Below are 11,873 nucleotides of genomic sequence, written 5' to 3'. Positions count from 1 at the left end.
AGCAGGAAGTGGACTAAAACACAGGGCATTCTGGGTAAGTAGTCTGAGTCTAGTGTCAGAGGGAGAAATGACTTAAGGTTTTACCAAAGACTAAAAAGAAAACATACAACCACTAAACTCTGAGTCTACTCCATTTTTGTTTATGTTTAGTGAAGAAGGGATTTGTTTTCATGTCTTCTTCTGTGGTTTTTATGTCCTTTCCTTCACTGGCTCTTTGTGCAGCGCCACCACAGGCGACTGGGTGAACAGCTTGGTCAAAGGGTTTGGTTCATTTGACAGTGTGAGAGCAACAACACCAGCTGAAAACGCAACAAATGTTGAAATGTTGGTCCTGAACTGGATCAAGTCTACCGGACTTAGCTGACTAAAGAAGTAGCAAGACAAACACACATCATCCCAGAATGAGTTTGGTTGGAAGGACTCCCCTGTTAATTCTGCAGCTCATGTTAGTTGTAGTCATTAAATGACTGGTGGATCATAGAACCGTCTTGTTTCAGGTCCGACAAAAGTGGCTTGAAAACATTTTGAAAGTTCAGAATTAACTAAGTTTAATCACTATGTGTCTCAAACCTGTCTCTGATGAGCTCGTGTCCAATTCTGCCAAACAGCATCAGACAAAACACAACCGTCATCACAACATAATATTTGAACACAGTTCTCAAGTATTCTATGAAGTCCGGATGGGCCCAAGCTGTCCGGTCCTTTCCCAGATGCGCATACACCAGCAGACGGATCTGAGCGGCCCGACGGCCCTGAAGCCAGCAGTAGTACACGCCTGAAGGATGAAAACAGCTCAACAATGAATGCTTTATATTACAATCCCAATCTACAAAAAGTCTAAATGAAAAGTTAGAAATTATGACACTCATATGTAGCATAATATTTTGTGTGAGTATTAAAATGATTAGAATTTAAAAATTAATTCAACTTTGAAATCAAGTCAAATTACCAGTGTACTAGAAGTGACCAAAGAGAAATTCTTCCTTATTTTATTCATTATTTTCTGCTGCCAGATATAAAGTATAGTTTAATCTGTTTCCTCATCCTCTTTCATGTCTGTGTTTAAATGCTCCACACGATGAGAATCCAACCATCCAACGATGAGAAAGCAAAATAAATAGACCTCTCTGCTCAGTTGATTTAAAGTTAGCCTACTCTACAGCTCTTTCAGGTTGGATTCACATCAGTCCTGCTTAGTTCACTTTAATTAAACTCTAGTTTGTTTGCCTGTAAAGTTCAGTTTTATGTGTAATCGAACTCTGATGTGGAACAAAAACCAAACTCTGGTACAAATCTGGGTTTCGGTTCAGTTAAAATGAACTCTGGTGCAGTTCGAATGAATATGTGAACGGCAAGCGGACCAGAGACCGCTCCGAAAGCAGGAAGTGGACATTAGCCCAGGGCATTCTGGGTAAATAAATCAAACAGATGTGCAAGTCTAGCGCTACCAGGGGAAATGGGTGATGGTATATTACCAAAGACAAAAGAGAAATCCTACAGCTGCAAAAGTCTGATGCCACTTCATTTTTGTTTACATTTTGTGAAGAAGGAAGTTGCAATCTTAGTCTTTTTTGGGGGTTTCCTCTTGTTTTCTTCAGTGTGTCTTTGTGCAGCGCCCCCCACAGGAAAGGAGGGAACTGGTAGCCCAAAGGGTTTGGGTTGTTTGACGCAATGCAATGTGAAAGAGAACCACACACAGCAGCTGACAATGTAACAAATGCTGCAATTTTGGTCCTCAACCGAAACGAGTCTACCAGACTATCGGTTTCATTTTAATTATAAAATGAAAAGATTGCCTGTATGAATAACTGAGGCGAGACCTGAGAAGTAACAGGAGTACCTGAGTCCTGGATTTTTGCTGGATTGAATACCAAATGATGGCCAGTATCTATTTTTATCCTTGGATAAAAGTTCCCCGGCGATGTCTTCTCAGATCTGTAGATTGGATTCGACCCTTGATCCCAGCCCACCACCATGTTGGGACGGGCTCCAGGGCAATCCAGGATGACGACACCGTCTGCTGGGTGGCTCAGGTAGAACACGGGTACCGGTATCGGGACAGACGCAGAACTTTGAGAAGGAAACAGAATATTAGTATAAAATTGACATTGATGCATTCATTGTCATAATGGGAAAAAATTGTAGTTATTGTGATGAAGATTGATTCTGACAGTGTCTGAAAAAAACAAAAATAACAACGCAGTTGGGTTTACGTTCATAGTTTTCCTCTGTTAGTTCCACAATGGCCTCAATTAAAATCAACATATATGATTAAAAGATACTATAATGTTATGTTTAGTAGTAAAATTGTGTCGCTGGCGTATCAGAGTATCCTATAATGAGATGTTTAATCATGACATTAATTGTTATTAGAATAAATGCCATAGAATATTGTGATAAAACTCTAAGTCCACATTGTCCTTCAGGCTTGGTTGTGCAGGTGGAGGAACATCGTTCAGAAACAGCATTTACCAACTTCCAAATGCCAAAAAATAAATTGTTTTCACTTTTTTAGGTCTCAATGTGAAACTACAATGTTTAATGCTGCACAAAAATATAGCATCCACTATCTATCCACTAGGCGGGCGCAATTGAAATTACAATGAACCAATCACAGAAAACATTCCTCTGACGACTTTCTGAGCTCTTATAGTGCTACATACAGTTATTAGTCCATTTTCAACAATAATAAAACGAAAGATCTTTGTTGAAAAGTTAACAAAACAATTTCCTTGATAGATGAATCCTGCACCCAAACTACAGCAAGAGAACTGAGGTAAAAAAAAAAAAAAAAAAATTTCAAATAGCCAGGGGCAAGACATAAAAGGTACAAAAGCCATACTGAAATAAAATTACGCATTTTCTGTTAAACTATCTGTTGACAGTTTTTTCTCCGACAACAGTGAACTTGTGGCGGATACAATGTATATATTTCACACCAGAATGTATGCTTTTATTTTGAAGGAGAGAAGGTGAGGTGTGAAGTGACCAACGGTTGTGGTTCATTCCATTTTTGGTTTTATGTTGGAAGACATTGAGAATTAAACAAGACTCAAATCTTTTTCGTCTTTTTCTGCTGACTTCCACAAACTCAGCTTAGAAAAAGAAAAAAAGTTATTTAAATGTGCCTCTCTTGGCGTTATACATAATAGTTCTTCTAAATAAAACAATTTCTCTCCGAAAAAAAACAGCTAGATCTAAACAAGAAGTGCAGCATGTCACAACGCACACGAATAAGAAATATACCGTTCTTCAAAATAAGAGCATAAAATTCTAACCACCATACAACCTTCAGCCATTTATAGTATCCCGCTCATTAATGTCAATTTGGTAGCATAACTTATTTTATCACTCAATTTTAAACAGTCATAGTAGCCTAGGTTAGCTACGCTGACAGCATGCTAGCCAACGTCAAAACAACAAGGTAATGGTTTGTAACTATGGCAACCAGTGACAGTTTAAAAGCAAGACATTTCTCTGCCTGAAGAAGAAGGTAATCTGGAAGATTCCTTAAAGAAGGAGATTTGCAAAGAGGAACCAGCTGTTTCTACAAAACGGCTGGTCACCGAAGAGAAATCCATCTCCAAACCACAACAGAAAGTGGATCAAAAAGGGGAGAAACAGACATCTAAGACTAAGCGCATCAAGAAGAAGCCACTGCTATGGGAATCTTTCCCCAAGTCATACGCTTGCATAGATCTTACGTTTCTTATTGAAAATAGTGACATTGATAACGGTCCTCTGCCTGATAAACAAAGTTATCAGGCAGCTTTGCCCAGCAGCGGAAAGAAGACATTTTGGAAAGTGTTCCCCAAGTCAGAACCTCGGACAGGTGTAAGTTTAATGCTGAGAATATTGAAACCCAAAACGTTTCAAAGCCAGCCCAAGAACGTGACGAGGTGGCTTCCTTAAAAATGGAAAGTTATTCCAAGAAAACTGTGATTTCTTCAACACAGCTGGTCACCAAGAAGGACTCCATCTTCAAACCGCAGGAGACTCTGGATCAAAAAGGAGAAAGATCCATCTCCACGTAATCCCAAGGACAACATACAAACAAACAGAAAATTGAACTGAGGTTCCTGTTCATCACCAGAAGATGTTCAAGGAGAGTGTTTCAGTCAAATTCAGAATTTGCCCCACTCTTCTGAAAAGACAAGTCAAGCAAAGTGGACATGTCTTGCCAAATTTAAGGAGTCTGCATTGGAATATATCCAATGCCTAAATCCAAAAAATGTGATTTTTTTTTTTAAACTATCTTTCTGGGCAAAGATATATATACCTACATAGATATAGGTATATCTAAATATCTACTGCGTGCCTGCAAGAGAGGGGAGCGGCTGTCTGCTGATTAGTTTTTCGAGAACAATCTAAAACAGGACTTAAAATGAACTAATCAACCACCGCTGTGTTCAGGTTAGCGCTTAATAATGATCGCAAAATAAATATCAAGCCTGAAAACCTGATATCGTAATGGACTGGATGGTAGGCTTGGCGAGAGCAGGCGGTTGCCAAGGCAACGGGTGTGTTTAAATGACACAACCGTTGCCAGAGAGAGAGACAGAGAGAGAGAGGGAGGGAGAGAGTAAAAAGGTGCGACTGGTTCCGAGTTGATCAGCTGTTCAGGTTGTTCTACCTTTGTGGCTCATCACAGCCGCCGTAGTTTCTGAACGTTCAATAAACGACAAACTTGGACTAATTATCTCGTTAGTCTGTGAGCATACCACGTCATTCACAACAAACATCAAACACGGTAAATATTTTTCATTAAGTATTTAACAAACAAATGGCTTCTACCGCGATAATGATGTGAAATTAAATTGTCTAATATTAAAAATAAAATAGTTTGGTGCTTTCCGCCATCTCGTGTTGAGCTCAGAGTCTGAGAGGCTTTTTCTCTATCAAACTTTTTTTTTTTTTTGCCTCTTTAGTGGAAATATTGATGTTGATGAGATTTTCTCCAAAATGATAACCTTTTTCAATCTTTATAGCTCCACTGTTGAAAATGAGGCTCTAACATTCACAAATGACAGTGAAATAAAATCCAGTCCAACATCTGGTTTGAGGTGATTCCTCTGGAACCTGTTGGAGGAAAAATATCCCAACTTCAGAAGATGAGCTTTAACCTAACAGAGCTCTGTGGTTCCTCCTGTCAGTGAGAGTCAGGGTGAGGAGGCGCCATGTTAGGAAGAGAAGAGGAAGCTGCAGGATCTTCAGAACAAACAGGTCATGATGCTGGGCTACTGATTATCCCTCTGTCTGGATACAGGATCAATAGAACCAGTTTAAAAGCTAAAATTAATGGTTATATGCCAGACATGGAAAACTGGGATGCACTCCATGCCATGATGTTCAGGATTTAGGTCTCATGGCATCTCAAGGTGTCAACATTGCAGCCAGTGGGCTGAAGGAGGAAATACAGCTTTATTTTGTAGCAATTCAAGAGCTACCAGCTTTTATCGCTTTGTATATATATATGCAACACAGATGAGAAGGGTATTGTATGTATATTACATGAATGGGCCAATAGGTTCGGCTATCGGAGCATGGTGGGGTGTTTAAATGACACACAAAGGCAGTTAAATGAATTTAAAGAACAACTGGCTTTAGTGATACAAACCATAAAATTGACAAACAGTTATACAAGACACACAATTATGAAAATAAAATTACACAAAATAAAATACAAGAAATAATAAAAATACTTGGCCAAGTGCTAGTTCTCAGTTTTAAATCTTTTGGGTGCACCCTGGTGATCTGAATCCTAAATAGTAATAGGCAACAGATTAATCAATTCCAGTTCCAATTAGGTTCAACTCAGCAGGACCAGCAGATTAATAGAATTTTGTTAAACTGTTCTAGCTTTAATCCTTGAATCATGTTTCTGTAGACATCATATTTGACATCAATTTGTTATCAAATAATTTGCAACAAAACAATTCTCCTTTACCTCAATGCAGTATTTCACTACACTGTCAATTTACTTTTCTGTAGATTGCAAAAGCATTACATTACATTTTACCCAAAATCAGTAAAAGGTTACATTTGAATAACTAAATAGTTCAGATAAACAATATTATTCAACAAAAATGTGATAAACAGAACAAAAACCCAACTGAAAGGCGCAGAATATGCTCACCGATCTCAATGCGACACGTTTGGGACAAAAATATGGTGGCTCTCAGTCCGGACCCGTGGGGCACTAGATAATGTAATGAGGCATATTTTTCATGCTTTAACCTCAATAATATGAGCTTTCATCGTGAACAAAGTAAGAATATACTGTAATTTAGGCTTTACCTTCAACTGAAGGGAGAACGAAATGAACGTTGAGGAAACCAGTAGCCGTTAGCTCTAACGGTGCTCGGCAGAAAAACTGAAGTTCATTTTTTATTTTTTCTCATTTCACAACTTCCAGCTTAGAAGTCGGATGATAACAAACCATTATATCGAGGAAAGGGTTTGTTTAGAGTTCGTATCAGGTACTATAACCGTTTTACACAGACTCAAACTGCTCAGCTTAACCGTTTTCTTCTTATGGCCGATCTTTTCCGCTCACACACACAATGCTACAGACACGGGGAAGAAGGGCGGGACTTGCAGCGGGACTCTGAATTCTGATTGGTTTAAACACACTGGAAACTAAACTTCCCATTGGCTAGGTAGACCACTAGCTTCCCCATTTTATGTGGGTTTAAGTAACGAAGTACAAGTACAAGTACTTCGTTACTGTACTTAAGTAGAGTTTTCGTGTATCTGTACTTTACTTAAGTAGATTTAATAATGGATACTTTCTACTTTTACTCCACTACATTTTACAGTAAGTATCTGTACTTTCTACTTCACTACATTTCTACAAAACTGTCTCGTTACTCGTTACATCCAAGTCGCGTTGCGCTTTTTTTCCGTTAAAATGTGAAGTTCAGGGATTTAAGGTGGCGCCGTAAAATCCGAGCAATAACGTGACTTAGTGTCTGTTGTCACCCATCGGCTCCACCTTTACTCCCACGCGGAGCTCCAGACATGCGCAGTGGTTTCCTCTGAGCGGGAGAAGATGTCTGTTTAATCGATAATAGCTGCATAAATCATAATATATGGCGACATGTAAAATCAGCAGCGCTTCGCTTTCACAGACGGTGGGACTTCGTCCAACTTTTAGCGTCACTTTAAAAGGAAAGCTTAAAGAAAGGTAAGATCTGTGGACGTGATGCTAGCTAAGCTAGCTGTACAGAGACACATGTTGCATCTAATGAAAAAAAGTTGTCACTCATGCGCTGAATTATTGTGTGGAGGTTTTGACTGAGGTGTCGCAGATATGGGACAACGCTGTGACCAAAGTCTGCAATATAGTGATGACATTCAGGAACGATCCGATTCTTCTGGACGGATCTTTACTAAGTCCTAAGGACTGAAGCCTCACTTAGAGCCGTTCTTTGTTCTTGTGTACACTGCAGTAGCTATACAATATATATAATCGCTGAATAAGTAAAAGTTGAACGTATGAACACAGAGCATGCTCATTGCTCATTGATTGATTTCGTCTCCTGTCATGGTGGCAAACATCGCAGTGGGAGGGAGGATGAAAACAGTCACGATGCTCCTTCTGCTTGGTTACTTGTTGCGCCGTTGGACAGTGTTTGTAGTTGAACGTTATTTACCGTTAATTGCGATGTTTCAGTTGTGGTTTCTGACATGGGCAATATGGGCAACCGCCCAGGGCGTTATTTTTCTAGGAATAGCAGGAGACCTCTGCGGATTGTAGCACAGCGATGAAAGCAAAACAGAATGAAGTGAGTTTTAATTGATACTGGTTAAATTCATTTCAGCTCTTAAGTATTTAATATCTAGGTGTTTTTATGGGAATGTGGATTTTTCAGATCAATCTGAAAACCAATTTTGATAGGTAAACTTAATGTTATTGTGTCATTTAGCGCAGGGCGCTGGTCTTGGTCTCGGGTTCGGTGGTCTTGACTACAACTCTGCTACATGGCTCCTTGGTTGCATGTCCTCCACCCCGCCCGCACCTTCTTTACATCCCCTTTCAGTTGGATTTCTTTCTAAATAAATGTGACTAATGAAGTTCATGCTATGTTAGGACAGGAGACAAAATGTTTCCATCCCTGAAATTATGATTCATAGAATCACATATCTAAGTCTAAACTGTTACAGAGAGTAAACACAATAAGAACATGTTTAATCTGTGGTAGTGTTAATTAAAATGGCACATTTCTGATGTATTAAAATTAAATACGATCGGCACACTTAATGATGTTAGCGATTAGGTAATGCATTCAGCGAGTACTTTTACTTTTAATACTTAAGTATTTTTAAAAACCAGGACTTTTTTACTTTTACTTAAGTAAAATGTTAATGTGGTACTTTGACTTTTATTTAAGTACATTTTTTGAGTACTTTCTCCACCACTGTGTGTATATATATATATATATATATATATATAGTACCTCCAAGAATTTAAAACTACTTTCACCCTTGAAACTAAACCCAACATTGTTTGTTTATCTGAATTATTCCTCAGACAGCTTAGTGCCTAAAACCACATTTTCAGACTCACATCCTTACCTGTACCCAAGAAACGCCATCAAAGCGGTCAGCTTTGAGGGTGGGGAAGGTTCAGGTGGGCAGGTGACTTGGCAGCTTCTGATTTCTACCTTCGGCTCCTGGTTTATGCGGCTGAATGACAGGGGGACTCCTTCTGAGCCACAGGAAGCCACTGTCTGATTGGCCAGTCTGTAGCGCACATGCAGGAAACGGGAGTGGACGTAGCAGAGTCCGATACGGACCTGCTCACCTGGAGCGCCACAGCGGTCGCACACTGACCAGGACCGGAAGCTAATGAAAACCTTGTACATCGGGTGGGAATAGACGACGAAACTGCTTCTATGTCTCTTCTTCTTTCTACTTTCTGTAGAGACCCTGAAGGCATCAAATCAGAAAGTTGTCATTGGTTATTACAATGTCATAACAAAGTTTTTAAGTCTGTCTCCTAACCTGGGGGGGAAACTGAGCGCTGGAGCTTCCTGAATGTCCAGGTCGTAACCATAGAAGAAGTCTTTATGCGTGGAGCCGCAGATGTAGAGGCCGGAGTCTTCGGGTCCCGCTTTGAATATCAGCAAACTGAACATCCTGATGGAGAATCGACTCCGCAGGTCACTGCTGTGAGGGACCTGACTTGTGTCCAGCAGCTTGTTGCCATGGTTATCTGTCAGGGCTCTGGTCTCATCAAAGCTGCTCCAGTGTTTTCTGAAGAACCAGACAACTGATTGGACCTGAAACAAAAACAATGAGGAGAATAATGGGAGAAAAGATGCTGTTCAGCTAAACCTGCTGGAGCTGAACCTTTTCTTCTCACTTTGGTTCAGCCTCCAAAGTGAGGCTAAGACCTCAAGTTGATAAAGGTTTGATTCTGTTTCCAGAAGGAAAAAATGGAAAATGTAATTATTACAAAAACCCTTTTAGTTAGTAGCCAAGCAACCATGTTCATCCATTAAAGGACGCCACGAAAACTGCAAATTACTTATTGCCTAGTTGTTTCCATTACATAATTTTGAACACAGGACACATTCTGACTAATAAACAACACAATCTGAACTCAAACAGCTTTCAAAAATAACATGATGGGGAAAACAGATATTTTTAATAAAAATATATTTCTCTGATGTATGGCCTAACGAACCGAACATCAGGTAAAAATCATATTTATTGTCACTAATAAAATCCTTCATAACTCAACGTAAACTTGTGGCTGGACCAGTAAACGTGACGTAGGTTGTGTTTGGGTTACCTCCTCTGGTTTGCAGTGGCATGGCAGCTCCACGGTCACCCCGGCTATGAAAGCAGCATTAGTGAAGGTCAGGAAAGCAGGACAGGCCGTGCTGGAAAACACATCCTTCTTCTCCTCCGGAGCCTCAAAGCTCCAGACCACCGAGCACATCAGGACCACAACCAAACACGTCAAAATCATCAAAAATAGCATCAAAACTTTATGATTTCATGAAAATAACTCAGCAGATGTTCCAGGTGTGTTACAGAATGGATCACCAGATCAAAATGCCGACAAACATATTTGAATCAAAACATATGATTTAGCTCTGATACAAGGCTAACTTTGAAAAATACTTTCCCTTCAAGATATTCTGCATTTTCTATCATTTTCTAACAAATGTGTTCAGTTTAGATTGCAATAAAATTTAATCATTTTTTTTATCATGTTTTTTCTGATATTTTCTTGATCGCTCATTTCTATGGTAACAAAACAAACCTGAAATCCTATCACAATGTTCAAAGATGTTATTAATTCAAACCTCTTTCAAAACAGAAAACAACCTTCAACCCTAAAACCAAGTAAAATAACTAAAAATAAACTAAAACGTCTATATGAGCAGAACTGGTTCTGGTAGTAGAATATACTACTGTTTATTTTAACGAGCTTTTGCTAACGCACTAATCACTGACCTAATACTTTTAAGTTCTGTCTTTAGGCATTTTAGCGCTTTTATTAATTTTGAACATGTTTTATTTTTTTATAAGTAAATTCTACAGCACTAATTTACTTGGTAGAGCTTCAGTTGGATAAAGTTTCACATTTGTGTTGACGTCTTGCGGATGAAGACAGTTTACACACCACTTCCATTTCTTCCCCATTTTCTCAATGACATTATGGTGGATGACATTTAAGGGCATTATAGAACATATGAATATCAGATTTAGGGTTGTAGTCTTTAAACCTGGGTTCGATGGAACCCCAGGGGTTCGGTGAGTCGGTCTCAGGGGTTCGGCGGAGCCTCTGCCACGGAGGTAAAGACACACTTGTGTAAAGTTGTGATGCCGCCCTGCTTTGCCATCACTTGCTGCAGAGGATCACGTTACATTGCTGAGCCAATCAGAGGATCACGTTACATTGCTTAGCCAATCAGTGCTGCGGAGGAGCCCTGATTGAAGGAGCTCCTCTCTCAGCAGGAATTTGAACTTATGTCTTTAATTACTTCAGCAAAGCTCACCATTTTTACCAAATTCTGTAGCTTTCGGTGTACTTCTAAATCTGCTCCTTACTCGTATCTTTTCGGCGTTGCTACTGCCTCTAGTGGCGTGGGGGTGGTAACACAACTAATATAATTACATTACTAAATCAGAATACCACAAAGTCTGTATTATTTATTGTTAATTTTTCATTCTCTTAAGAATGTAGAGCTAATTAAATGATCTAAACACCTAAAGACCTTAAAGTGGTTCCAGTTTCTCTCGATGGCCAACCTGTTGAAACTGGTAAATTTTAAATACCTTGGGTCGTTCCTGGACAATCAGCTCAACTTTGCTGAAAACACTGACTATATTTTGAAGAACTGATCTCAGAGACTCTACCTTTTAAGAAGACTTAGTGATCTTCTTAAAGTGACCCAACTAGAGTCTAATTGGGTCAAATGTCTTGAATAAAAAAAAAAAAATGTATTTATTACTACAGAAGGGTTCAATGAATGTGCATATGAAACTGGTGGGTTCGGTTCCTCAAAAAAGGTTAAGAACCACTGCTTTAAAGGAAAAACGATTTGAACTGCTGTTAGCGTTTTAGTGTTAGCTTGGTATCTTATTGTGCTTTAGTGTTATTGTTTCTGATTAGTGCGTTAGGGTTAGCACAATTAACTTTTTAGTTAGCAGTAGATGTATTTGCAGTCAGATTTTCTCTTTCTCTTTCTGAACACACATGCAGAACCAAGCTTGGTAGAAAACTGGAACCCTTTGCTTTTCTCCAGGTTAAATATATTCCACTCTGCAAGTGAGGAACCAAGCATAACTCACACTCCACACTTCAGGGTTTGGTGGTGAGAATTCAACACAAGTTAAAACAGTTAATTCATCAA

The 11,873-nt window shown here is 39.2% G+C and overlaps 1 protein-coding gene across 1 annotated transcript; it reads right to left on the bottom strand.

The window, feature by feature from the left end:
• Window positions 1-522: 522 nt before the first annotated feature.
• On the bottom strand, window positions 523-10,084 carry LOC103460629 (Ig-like V-type domain-containing protein FAM187A). Its single transcript, XM_081609321.1, has 5 exons — window positions 9,800-10,084; window positions 9,007-9,284; window positions 8,578-8,931; window positions 1,841-2,070; window positions 523-775 (listed from the first exon to the last, which is right to left on the bottom strand). Exons 1-5 carry the CDS (start codon window positions 9,989-9,991, stop codon window positions 549-551), a joined length of 1,281 nt encoding a protein of 426 aa, XP_081465447.1. The 5' UTR covers window positions 9,992-10,084; the 3' UTR covers window positions 523-548.
• Window positions 10,085-11,873: the final 1,789 nt, after the last annotated feature.

Source organism: Poecilia reticulata, chromosome 7 (genome assembly GCF_904066995.2).
Source record: "Poecilia reticulata chromosome 7, P_reticulata-male-v2, whole genome shotgun sequence".
NCBI classification, from domain to species: domain Eukaryota; kingdom Metazoa; phylum Chordata; class Actinopteri; order Cyprinodontiformes; family Poeciliidae; genus Poecilia; species Poecilia reticulata.
The sequence above is the reverse complement of the archived record's forward strand: the minus strand, read 5'-3'. Positions and strand labels throughout refer to the sequence as shown.